Source organism: Galeopterus variegatus, unplaced genomic scaffold, assembly GCF_000696425.1.
Source record: "Galeopterus variegatus unplaced genomic scaffold, G_variegatus-3.0.2 Scaffold6329, whole genome shotgun sequence".
In the NCBI taxonomy this organism is placed as follows: domain Eukaryota; kingdom Metazoa; phylum Chordata; class Mammalia; order Dermoptera; family Cynocephalidae; genus Galeopterus; species Galeopterus variegatus.
Window position 1 is genome coordinate 121,259 of NW_007732440.1, and position 11,836 is coordinate 133,094.

Below are 11,836 nucleotides of genomic sequence, written 5' to 3' on the forward strand. Positions count from 1 at the left end.
GCGCGGGGCCGGGACGCCGGGGTGTTGCTCCCGCGCCTCGCTCAGCCGGTGGGCGGGAGCCGGTCTGTATGTGGGATCCAAACCCTCGGACGGGAGCGCCGCCGCGCTTCCCAAGCGGCGCACTATCTAGTGCGCCACCGGGCCGGCCCCGATGCCTTTATAATTTTTTCTAAAGTAATTATCAATTGACTTTGTTGAGTTCAAAACAAGAATTAATTTATAGTAAATATGCCTTTAACAATGTAATAATATATGAGTACCAATCAACATATGGCTGTGGAAAATATTCTGTTGCAGAAATAAAAAGTGAAACGTAAGTGCAAAAGTGAGAGATTTGTGTATATACGCACAAATATATATATATTTATTTAAACACATATAAATATGTACATTTCGTGGGTGTGTGTATATATACACACACATATGAGGCTACTTCAAAAGTTCATGGAAAAATAGAATTAAGAAATAATTCTTTCTGGTCACCAGAAAGACCAAGCCATGTTTAGAAGCTTGGAACTTTTAGCCCTATTCCCCATCCTCCAGAATAGGGAGAGGCACACTGGACATTGAGTTAGTAATTGATCATGCTTACATAACCCTTCTATAAAAATCCCTGAATTATGGGGTTCAGAGAGCTTCTAGGTTTGGTGAACACATTGGTGTGCTGGGAGGGTAAAACCCCCCAACTTGTACAGGGACAGAAGCTTCTGCTCTCGTGACCCTTCCAGATTTTGTCCTATGTATCTCTTCATCTGGCTGTTCATTCGTGTCCTTTATCACACCCTTTATTAATGTAATAAATCAGTAAATGTGTTTTCCTGAGTTCTGTGAGCCATACTAGCAAATGTTCAAACCCAAAGCGGGTGTCATGGGAATCCTGAATTATAGAGGTTGGTCAGAAGCACAGGTCACAACATAGAGGCTTGTGATTGGCATCTGAAATGGAGGATCATCTTGTGGGACTGAGCCCTTAGCCTGTAGGGTCTGCACTAACTCCAGTTAGTGTCAGAATTGAATTAAATTATAGAACACCCAGCTGATGTTGCAGAATTTCTTGATATGTGAGGAAACCCCACACACATTTTGGTGACCAGAAGTGTAATGTTGAAAGTATAGTAAGAAAAAAGTCAGTTTTTCCTATCATACACAGTTCTTGAACATTTCCTAAATACCCTAGTGCTCTGCCCAATACCTCACATCACTCTCTTGACAGAATCCCAACCCCACCCTGGAAGCTTGGGAACCTGCCTTGCTGTCTATTTTGCATAGTCTTGCCTCACCCCTTTAATGTGAAGGATAAGTGCCTTTTGGGGCTGCATTTTCATCTCCTTCCCCAAAAACTTCCCTTGACACCTAGGATATCCCCTTCTCCTATCCTGTTATCATGGGCCTTGTGTGTTAAACCCAGAATTTCAACACTCTGATACATCACATTAGGAAAAGAATTTCTTCCTCCTCCTATACTGGCTACCAGAGCTGCAAATAGGACAGAACAACTGGAGCATTGCTCCAGATAACTGATACTTAGAGAGTGTCCAGATTTTACATTAATGATTATAGTCTGTGTACCCTGGTTAAATGTGTATGTGGAGAGCAGAGTAGAAACAGTGAGCTTATACCTACATAACAAGAACACTTCAAGTAGAAAGATATCAGGTGCTTCCCTCTGGTCAAAAATGCCCTACCATAAACCATAAAGGTGTTCAAAAGGTTAAGGGTGTTTTTCCTGCTTCTTATAAAATTCCTAGTATGACTCTGGTGGGTACAATGACATTTTTCCCCATGCCTCTTTAAGGTATCTCCCTGTCAGGTAGCAATTACTCTTTCCCCACAGAGCTGGCAGAATATTTCTTCTCTCTTTATTCCTTTTGCCTGGCATAAACCCAATGAACAGGATAATGGAGGAAAGCCACCAATCTTCACTCAAAAAGTTGCCTAGTAACATCCTTCTGAGTCAATTGGAGTGACCTAAGTCTGTGAGTGGGTACATCGTTACTCTTGCTTTCAACTATGCCTTTTCCTGTAAAACAAATTTTTCATGAGTTTATTTTGAAGAATACTTGGATTAGGAAATTTTGAATTATATGATACAGATAGAAACATGAAATTTAAAAATATCCAAAACTGAACATATTTACCTGTCCTTATTCGTACAAACATATCGAGAAGATAGACTAGATCTGATAAGTAATCAATAACGAGCCAATATTCTAGGTAATCAGATTGAAGTTCATCAAAACATGCTCTGTAAAAGAAAAACTTGCATAAATAAAATAAAATGGAGGCCAAGTTAAGTAAAAGTTCTCTTTGCATAATTTTTATGATAAGAAGTACAACACAGTAAGGCTAGGAGGGGTCCTTAGAGTCCATTTAATCAACCGTGGCTTTCCCAAATCTTTCCCTGAGTAACTGGATTTTGTCTTCTAGTACTTCAGAATTCTAACATTCTTTCCATTATACTAGTTTGCCTTGTAAAAACATCCAATAAGAATAAATGGATTCAAGCTAATGTCAAAATATTGGGTGAAATACATTGATCACCAGGTTCATATCAACTCTCTGTACCCAAAATGCTTCAGGGAATTGTGCTTTGTCCTGGATGGCTGAGATGTTTACCATCTAAGACATGAAATTATCTTCTTTCACTATTGGCAACATTTTTTTCTTGTAGGCCAAAAAAATATATATATAAAGTTTCTCCAACATTCTAATCAAATGTTTGAGCAAAGTTTAAAAGTATCTCCCTATCCCCCAACCCAATACTGGGGATCCAAGTATATTGAGAATCGAAGCACCTTCTCTAAACACATTGAGAATAATGTAGCCTCTCTTTACAACCTGTGGTAGAGAAAGAAGGTGTGTCCTGAAGAGCTCTAAGTCAAATTGTTTAGTCAGTTAACTTGGAAACAAGAGGTCGGTTGAGAGCCACAAAAAATATATAGACACCTTGCAATAAGCATAGTCCAGTTGTACATAACAGGTATGGAGATGCAAAACAGCCAGTTGTAATATGTGTTTCCTGCGGGATCAATAACTGTGACTTCTCTCTTCTCCCTAGCAGCAATTAGAAATAAAGGGAAAGGTTACTAAGAAACAAGAACATTTTTATTTACCATATCAAATATTCATATGCCCATCACCCACAATTAATGAAATAGAAATAAGCTGGAGAAGCTCACTTTGAGGTGGGAAGATTATCTTGGCAAAAGTGCACTAGTCATAAGAAACTGATTAGTAAAGGGTGAATAGGTAGTTAAATTATCACTCTTGCATTAAACTATATACTAGACTTCTATTAAAGCCCTAGTTTTACTGCTAATCTGCAGTTGGGTCTATAGAGGGAATAGTGGCATAGACCATAGGAAACTGTGGATATTCCACAGACTCGTTTGGTAGGTTACAGCTGGTGGGAGCATGGTGACTTTGCTACCCGCCACCCCAAATCAGGTAACAAAGTAACCAGGAACTATATACTTTGAGGGGGAGCTATTTCTTCTTTCTCTTTCGTAGGTAGAGAAGAATATTGTTAACACCACCTAATACAAAGCACTTGTTCATAAGCATGTAGGAAGGATTCTTTAAGAGAGGTAATAGAGGGCAAGAGGAAGGGAAGAAAGAAAATAGAAGGTCAAATGGAATTTTTTTAAATGTTCTGGTACCAAGTCTATATTTTAAAGGACTTTTCTCTTTATACAAACATCAACAACTTTCTAAACAGGCACAAATGATTGAACCATTGTCTGGTAAACAGTTTTCTTACATAAGTTCAGAAAACAATTTCCCTTTTAAAAAAAAGGAAAAATAGCTTTGTAAATATCACTCGGCCTTACCCTTGTGAAATTCTAGTTCTCAAATGTTTGTTTTAAAAAGAATAAGAAGCTGGTGTTTTGATAGCATTTGTATTGCTCTCAAAATTGGGCATGGCTTTGGCAATGAGCCTTCTTTACTTTGGAATATTTGCCATTCAGTATTTACTACTCGAAAGTGTTAATGAAATTATTAAATTTTTATTTCAGTTTTTAAAAATTGATGGTAAAATCCTAGGAACCCAATTCTCATTGGAACCTAAGATATTTCCCAGTGGTAATTTTATTGTCACCAATGGTTGAGGAAGAGAATTAATTAATTATTAATTTCACATAGTGGTGAAAATTCTTGATGAGAAAACTAAGAATAATGCTACCATTGCTAATTTTAGGGAAATTGGAAAAAAAAGTTTTAATCCACATTTGATAACATTTTATGTTAAATGTTTAAAAACATTTAGGCTTTACAAAGGACCTCTTTACTATAAGTTTCTTCCTACTTTATATCATGGAAAATTATCCTTGCATCTAAAACCTATCATAAATTCATTTCTAATTTCCATGCCAGTAAAAATACTTACTCTTCTTTTTTATCTTTGCTTTGCTCCTCTTTCTTTTTCTTCTCATCTTTCTTCTCCTTCTTCTTTTTCTTCTCTGGGTCCTTTTTGTTTTCATTTTTACCATCTGACTTGCTGAAAAAGTTGAGTATGTAGTATTAAAATATGAAAATGTTATGGGCAGAAAAAATGTGGGGTTATTCATGCCAATGTCTAACTTACCTCTTCTTTTCTTTTTTCTTTTTCTTTATTTCTTTTGGTTCTCTAAAGAAGAAACAATATCTCTGTCACATAATCACATTACACTCTCACTTCCATTCTTATTTACTTTCCTCTCCATTAAGAAAGAATTCTCACCCTTGTGTTCAAAGATCTGCCCCAGTACTCAGAGACCAGAAATCTGGTCTCCTAATAGAGATTTCTAACAAAAAAAAAAAGGAAAATTGTCCAGATAATAAAACAAAGAAACAAAAATTCTTGGGAAAATGGGTGTGGAAAATTGAAAGAAACGGAGATAAATAAAAGCATAAACCCAAGGAGGACAATTTAGGAAACAACAGCCCACAAAAAGAATGCTTCCAGAGTGTTGATGTATTTTTAAAAAATAGTTATTAGAAATGCAAGTTTCTTGATGTCATTTATATTTATCCTACAATAAAAGTATGGACAATTCAAAGAAAATGCCGTCAATTTTCTTTAGAGGACATAATGCTGACTGAAGAAATTTTTCAGGAGTAGTCAAAAAGCTCTGTGGTAATACAGTGAAATCCTATTAGAATCATTCACTTTATTTGAGACCACCTTTGTCTACATACAGTTTCTTCTTGAGTGGAGAATATGTGATTAGAAACCTCTTTCTACAGTTAGCTTTCTCTATCAGTAGATGAATGGATTCTGGAGTCAGACAGACCAAGGTTCACGCTGGCTATGACTGTGGGCTCAGATGTCTTGGGAAATTTTATTATTCATACATGAATAAATGGACCTCCCAGTATCACTAGGAGAGTCAGAGAATCTGTTAAAGGGAGGGGGGTCTAACCTTGGTCTCAAAGTACGGGTAAGAGTTTGAGACATTGACACTGAGAAGAAGAGAGAGGATGGTAAAGGGAGGGAAGTTTTTAAGTGCAAATGAAATTAGTCTTGGTAAAAATGATCCAGCAAAAGTGGAAAGCTGCTGTTGAGGAGAAATGGGAAACATGATTGACAAGTGAGGTGGGGCTTAGCATCTAAGGTGGCCATGTACAATGTGGACAGAACATAAAGCTGGACAAGGGAGAATTTACTGCTGTGGGTGCACACTTCTTTGATTCAGGATTTAGCAGCCCGGCATGGATCCTGGGAGGTGATGTTCACACACTGTTCAGATGGCTCTTGGTCGGAAAAGGTGATGGCCCACACTAAGTGAAATAGAAATGACAAAATACAGTGGCAGATGGTGAAGTGAGGTATTAAAAGACTCAGAGAAGTGGCATGCTAAAGTGGATATGCTATGTTAGGAAGATATCCCACCAGCTGACTATGTTCTCTAAGAGGGCTCAGAGGATGCAGATGAGATAGGGAATAGTGCAGGTGAGAGGGACACCAGCATCTTTGAGAAGCTCAGTGGTGCTGTCCTCTGTAGGCCAGGGCTGATGGTGAGAGATGCTGTTACAGAACTCAATTCCCTGAGAGCAACAGAGATAATAGGATCCGGAAAAAACAGAAGCCAATAATCGGGCTTACCCAACAGGTGGGCCCAACAATTGTAAAGGCAGTAAGGTGGGCATGGCAGCCAGGGGGCTAATCCACAGACAGCTAAGAAGGAGGCTAATAGGACTGTGTTCCTAGACAGATGGTCAGCCTGTCACCTTGTTTAGAGTGCTGTTTAACATGTATAATCAAAACAAATCAGAAATGGATGACCAGGAGGTTGAGGACAATTTACTCCATCAAAAAGTCACAACCCCTTGAATAGTTTCTAGACCTGACACAGTTCTCAGACCTAAAACTATTGACTGGAGAAGAAACCAACCCCCATGAAGAAGGACAGGTATATTTGGTAATGATTTCCTCAGTGTTTCCCCCAAAGAACCTATGGTCATTTACTTAGATAACTGTACCCTGGGGGAAAATGAATATCTACGTACGTTGAAGACTGTTTGGTACAGGACCTAAGCTGATGTTGACACCAAGGGGTGGAAGCATCATCACAGCCTCCATATTAAAGTGGGGGAGGACATATGGTGGCCTGGTAATAATAGACTCCTGGATGAGATACAACTTATGGTGATTCCTCCTGGTCCACTGACGAACTGTGTGGCCATTTCTCTAGTTCCTGAATGTAAAAGTGGAATATATATAGTTTCTAAGTATAAAAGTGGGATGTATATATGTTTTTTAATATAAAAGTAGAATGTATATTGCTGGTCATTGGCAGAACTCCCACCCCTTCCTCCACTGGTTCTTTGGCTTCAGGAGTAAGAGTGATCACAGTAGGTAAGACTAAGTAGAAACCTTGAAACTGCCTCCCACCATCTGGCCAAAACTGTATTGCATCCTGGAAAGGAGAGGAAATGCATGCATGCAGAGGTGGCAATCCCTATTATGTCCCCATTTAATTTACAATCTGGCTCCTGCAAAAACCAAGCAGATGCCAGTGGGTGGCAGTAGACTAATGAAGAATCAACCAAGTAGTAGCCCCAATTGCAGCTGCTGTGCCTCATGTAGAAAATAATGTTTTTACCTGATTTATATCATATACCTAAGGTTCTGGGTCAGTGATGGTGAGTATTATTTTTCATCACTATCAGGGAAGAGGAGGAGAAACAGCTTATATTCACATGTGATGGAACACAGCACACGGTTACAGCATTTTCCAGAGCTATGTTAACATAGCTGTCATGACAGAATCTGGAGGGACCTCAATCATCTAGACATTCCTCAGAATATCACATTTATCCACTACATTCATATCAGTGACATTCTGTTAATCAGACCCTGAAAGGGAATTGTCTAATCCTGGGACATAAAATAACTGCCCATCATGAGCTGGATTCTGTCAGAAACAGCAAGACACAAGGTTGGACAGCAGTCCTTCATGTGATAAAGTAATGTACCTGGGACTGAGCATGAACCGGAGGAAACAAGTAAGCTTCTCAAGGAGGTGGCTCTGAACCCTCCCCCCATGTCATTTATCACTGTTGCATCAGCACCTATCCCTCGGCTCTCAAGTATGGAGAAAAGAACAACCAGAAGCCTGGAGGAGGTATTCCTGGAGGGAATTTTCTATATGAAGAAAGTGGACGCGAGCAGTGCACAGGTGGGCTGCATGGATGTAGTGGTGCACAGGATTCAGGCACTCATTCCCCACCTGCCAAAGGTGTTGGCTGCTGATGGCTCACAATTTTCCCTCTCCCTGGGCTGGCCTTGGCTGAAGGGAACCACCATGCTCAATGTTATACCCCCACTTCCTAGGGCCAGCCCTTATCCAATGACTGTGCATGGGTACAAAGCCCAGTCCTATTACCTAACTCTGAAGGGCCATCTCTGCTCCAGAGCTCCCCAAGGGATCACACTGTATATCAACCCTATTCTCTGAAGTTCAACTTTTCCTTTTCCTCCCAACTCCCTTCCAGATATTGTTCCCAAGAGTGCTCCCAATAAAACTCTGCACACAAATATCCATCTCAGAGTCTGTCTCCTGGGGAACCTGACCTAAAACACATTGGCCCAGATTAATGATTCATTTGTTTTTGTCATCCACTCTATCCACAGGGAAAAGTAATTACATGTACACTATAGATATGGTTTTTCTACATGTATTCAAATAAATGAACAAATGAATAAATGTTACTTTTAATATGGGTAGTTGCATTTTTCAGACATAAATAACCAAACAACAAAAGAATAGAATATCAATGCCATCTAAACTATACTATATAGTTTAACTAATAAATATTTGCTCTATAACAGATTCAGATATATTCCTACATTTTACTGGTTTTCTTTAAAAACAAAGCTTTGGTTTTCTATTGTAAATGTACTTACTGGTCCTTATTGCTGCTGTTGTTAACATTGAAAAGTGCAATGGTACCAGGCAGGTACTGCTCCCTGGGAAATGAAAAACATACAGTGAAGTCAATAGTCACCATCTGTATAATGTCCATGGTAAGCAAACAGTCTTAAAGAACAAATTCTTCTCAATTTCTACTCATTACTAAAGATTGCCTACACGATTTTTGAAAATATAGAACCTCTATGAAGCATGAATTGCCAAATACCAGTGCCTTGAACCAAAGTAGTTGTTAAATGCCTATTTGTCAATTTTCACACCAAGAATTCACATCCTCCTTGGCTTTGAGTGAATCAATTTGGATGCCACTAACTCCCAACAAGAGGCCTAAAACGGTCAGGGAAGATAATAAGAGGAGAAAAGAGAAATAAAAACAGTGGGGAACCTGAAAGTAGCCAGTGGGAAGAAAAACAGGAAAAAGGGGCAAGAGAGGCAAAAAGCAAAGAAAGAGTAAATGTGTTCCATACGAACTGATCCACATCAATGCCACAGCCCTTCCACACCCTCAGAGTCCTCTGTTGGAAGTTTCCATGGTCACTTTATTTGTTACTAAGGATATTTAGCTTATCTTTTCTAGATACTACTCCAGTGATCTATTTCTTGAAAGTAAGATCAAATACTATTCATTTCCAGTTATACTTAGGAATTATTCTTTAATAGAGATAAGTAGGGATAGAGCAGGTTAGAGAATAACAGCCAGTCCTCTCCCATATAATTGCCTCAGGATCCTGAAAGAAGGATCAGAAAGAAGCAGGGAATCAGAGAGGACTGGGGCATGAAGGAGACACAACGTTTCAAAGAAAATGATCGGCAAGAGTGTTTATGATTTGGAGCGCCAGGGCCGTGAATAATCATCAGGTAGTGGCAGTTCCCCACAGAGGACAGGGGTAAGGAAGTAGCAGGTTACTTCCAAGATCCTGCATAGTGTCTGGATAGCAGGAGCATTTGCCAAGCCCACTCTGTGAAAAGATGACAAGATCTTTCATCTAAATAATAGTTTATAAACAGGTACCAAGGGTTAGATCATGCTGCTCACCTCTGTGATGGTCCTCCCCTTCTGTGTGAGTTATTTCTGAAGGAAACTTTTGCATGGAGGTCTTCGTTCTCTGATCCTTCAGATATAGAAGCACTGTCATCATCATCTGAAAAGGAGCTATGATCCAAGAGGAAGCAGAGATGAATGAGAATAATGTTTTCGACCACTGCAGAGGAGCAACATTTCTCGTTGGGGGATTGCTGCCTCGTCTCTTTTCCTTTCCTCTCAAACTAACACCCACAATTTTTAATTTGAGTGAATTGAGAACTGTACAGAATGCATAGAATAATATAGGGCATATGCACAATTCAGTAAAATGCATTTAATTAAGAAACTGAAAACAAACTGTACCCTATAAACATATACAATGAAAAAAATTAGAAAAAGAAGGCTTAAAATATATATCAAAAAAAGAAAGAAACTACCTTCTAGGTCTTCCACATTCCTGTTGTTTAATGCATTGGTTGATGGTCAGTATTTATCAAATAGAAAGTGTGGTATCTGGGCTGTATGAACTAACTTGTTTCCTAACGTTTTCTTCCACTAAAAATAAAGTCAACTACATTTATATGTATACTATTCATTTATAGGATAACCACTTTAAATTATATTTTTAAATCATGTTCTTAGCATTTCATACTCTATGTACTTTTTCACATTTATCTATGGCAATCTCATCCTTTCAGAATTGAAATGTACTAAGAGGAAAGGACTTGCCAGTGACTAAAGAAATATTTGGCATAAGTGCTTCCAAAAAAATGACAAAAATATCTATGTTCATTTGTTAGACAAGTTATATTGTTCCAAAGTATAAATAAATTCACTAAATTAAATATGTTACAAAGATCAAGTTTACAAATTATCAAGTTAAATTGAAATTAAACCTGGTTAAATTAAAGAACTGTGGCTGGTATTAAAATGCTTGGGAAAATGCATGGATTTACCTGCATGCTCCATTTTCCATTCTTCTTATTTCTTTTGCAACATCTGGTACAACCACATTGGGAATGTTTACAAAGGAGTGCCACGTATTGATAATATTTGTCTTCATGGTTAATATCTGAGAAGGAGGAAGTCTTATTAGTGGGAAGACTGTTTTCATATATTTACATACATAGTCAAAAGTTTCACTCTACCATTCTTCTAAGGCTGTAATAACATTCATAACCAATTATACGTAGGAATTATTCAGACTTTAGACTGAATAAGGATGCAATTGATCCATATTTTTAGCACATCCTCTAAATTATTCTGATGATATAGTCCAAGCTACATATTTTGAAAAATACTGGTCTGAACTTTAATCAGAGTATATTATTTGCTAAAAGCAGATAGAGCATGCAGGGCCAGGCCCTGATTCATTCCCCAGCTGCTCCCAGCACACACTGAGCTCACATCACTACTGTCTACTACATTGCCTTCTCCACCTACTTCAGCTTCCCTCATCCACAATTTCTGTCCATGGTCCTCATGAAGGATCCTCTCTCCAATTACCTAGTACCCATCCTGAGAATACCGGTAGCTACAAGGAGGGGAGGGAAGTTGAGTGGGGATCATGGGGAATAATCACAATTTGTGGTAATGGGCATGATGACAGTATTGATCTGGCCATCACAGCTTGGGCACAAGTGGTGATGATCAGCTTTGTACCCCATGAATATGCATAACCAATAAATATTTTTAAATTTTTTAAAAAATAATAAAAGAGAAGGATGCTGTCCCCTGCTGCTCCCATGGCCACAAATATTCAATGCTGCAATGGTGCTGGCTGCAGACTGGAGAATGTTCCTCCCCTCAGTTGCCTTCTTCCCATGATCACCTGGGCCTGGAGGGTGATTCCCACCCTTCAAAGAGCCACTGCTTAAAAGAATATACCTATCTCCACAAAAACCATCACATGCAAGGCATCCCTTGACAGATTCCCTATAAAACCTTGGGAGACTTTTTGAGGTGGTAAAGTCTTGTGGGTGTAGGTGGGGCAGAAACAGGAATTATATGCCATCAATGATAATGCAAATTTATTTGAATCCAAAGGCCCCATTACCCCATATGCCCAGGGAACTTTAGGTTATGTAATCATCATACATGTTCAAACAGGGCTGCTATGTAAGGGTACCCACAGATACAGCTAGACCACTTTTTTTTTTAAATTTTTTATTTTGTCAATATACGATGTAGTTGATTATTATGTCCCATCACCGAAACCTCCCTCCCTCCTCCCTCTCCCCCCTCCCACCCAAGCATGTCCTTTCCATTTGCTTGTTGTAAGAACTTCAAAAAAGTTGTAGTTGTTATATCTTCCTCTCCCCCCCCGTTTTTTGATTTTGTGTGTGTGTGTGTGTGTATGTGTGTGAATTGATTTATTTATTTTTAGCTCCCACAAATA

The 11,836-nt window shown here is 38.7% G+C and overlaps 1 protein-coding gene across 1 annotated transcript in view; it reads right to left on the reverse strand.

Annotated features, from left to right (window-relative positions):
* The window catches only part of CNGA1 (cyclic nucleotide gated channel alpha 1), a 13,354-nt gene extending 2,847 nt beyond the window's left edge, over positions 1-10,507 (reverse strand). The window contains exons 1-7 of the mRNA XM_008590724.1: positions 10,395-10,507; positions 9,451-9,567; positions 8,390-8,452; positions 4,586-4,627; positions 4,388-4,498; positions 2,947-3,054; positions 2,139-2,245 (exon numbers count right to left, since the gene is read on the reverse strand). Of these exons, the coding sequence (XP_008588946.1) occupies positions 2,139-2,245; positions 2,947-3,054; positions 4,388-4,498; positions 4,586-4,627; positions 8,390-8,452; positions 9,451-9,567; positions 10,395-10,501 (655 nt within the window). The 5' untranslated portion in view covers positions 10,502-10,507. The remainder of the gene's footprint in view (positions 1-2,138; positions 2,246-2,946; positions 3,055-4,387; positions 4,499-4,585; positions 4,628-8,389; positions 8,453-9,450; positions 9,568-10,394) is intronic.
* Between the last annotated feature and the right edge of the window lie 1,329 nt (positions 10,508-11,836).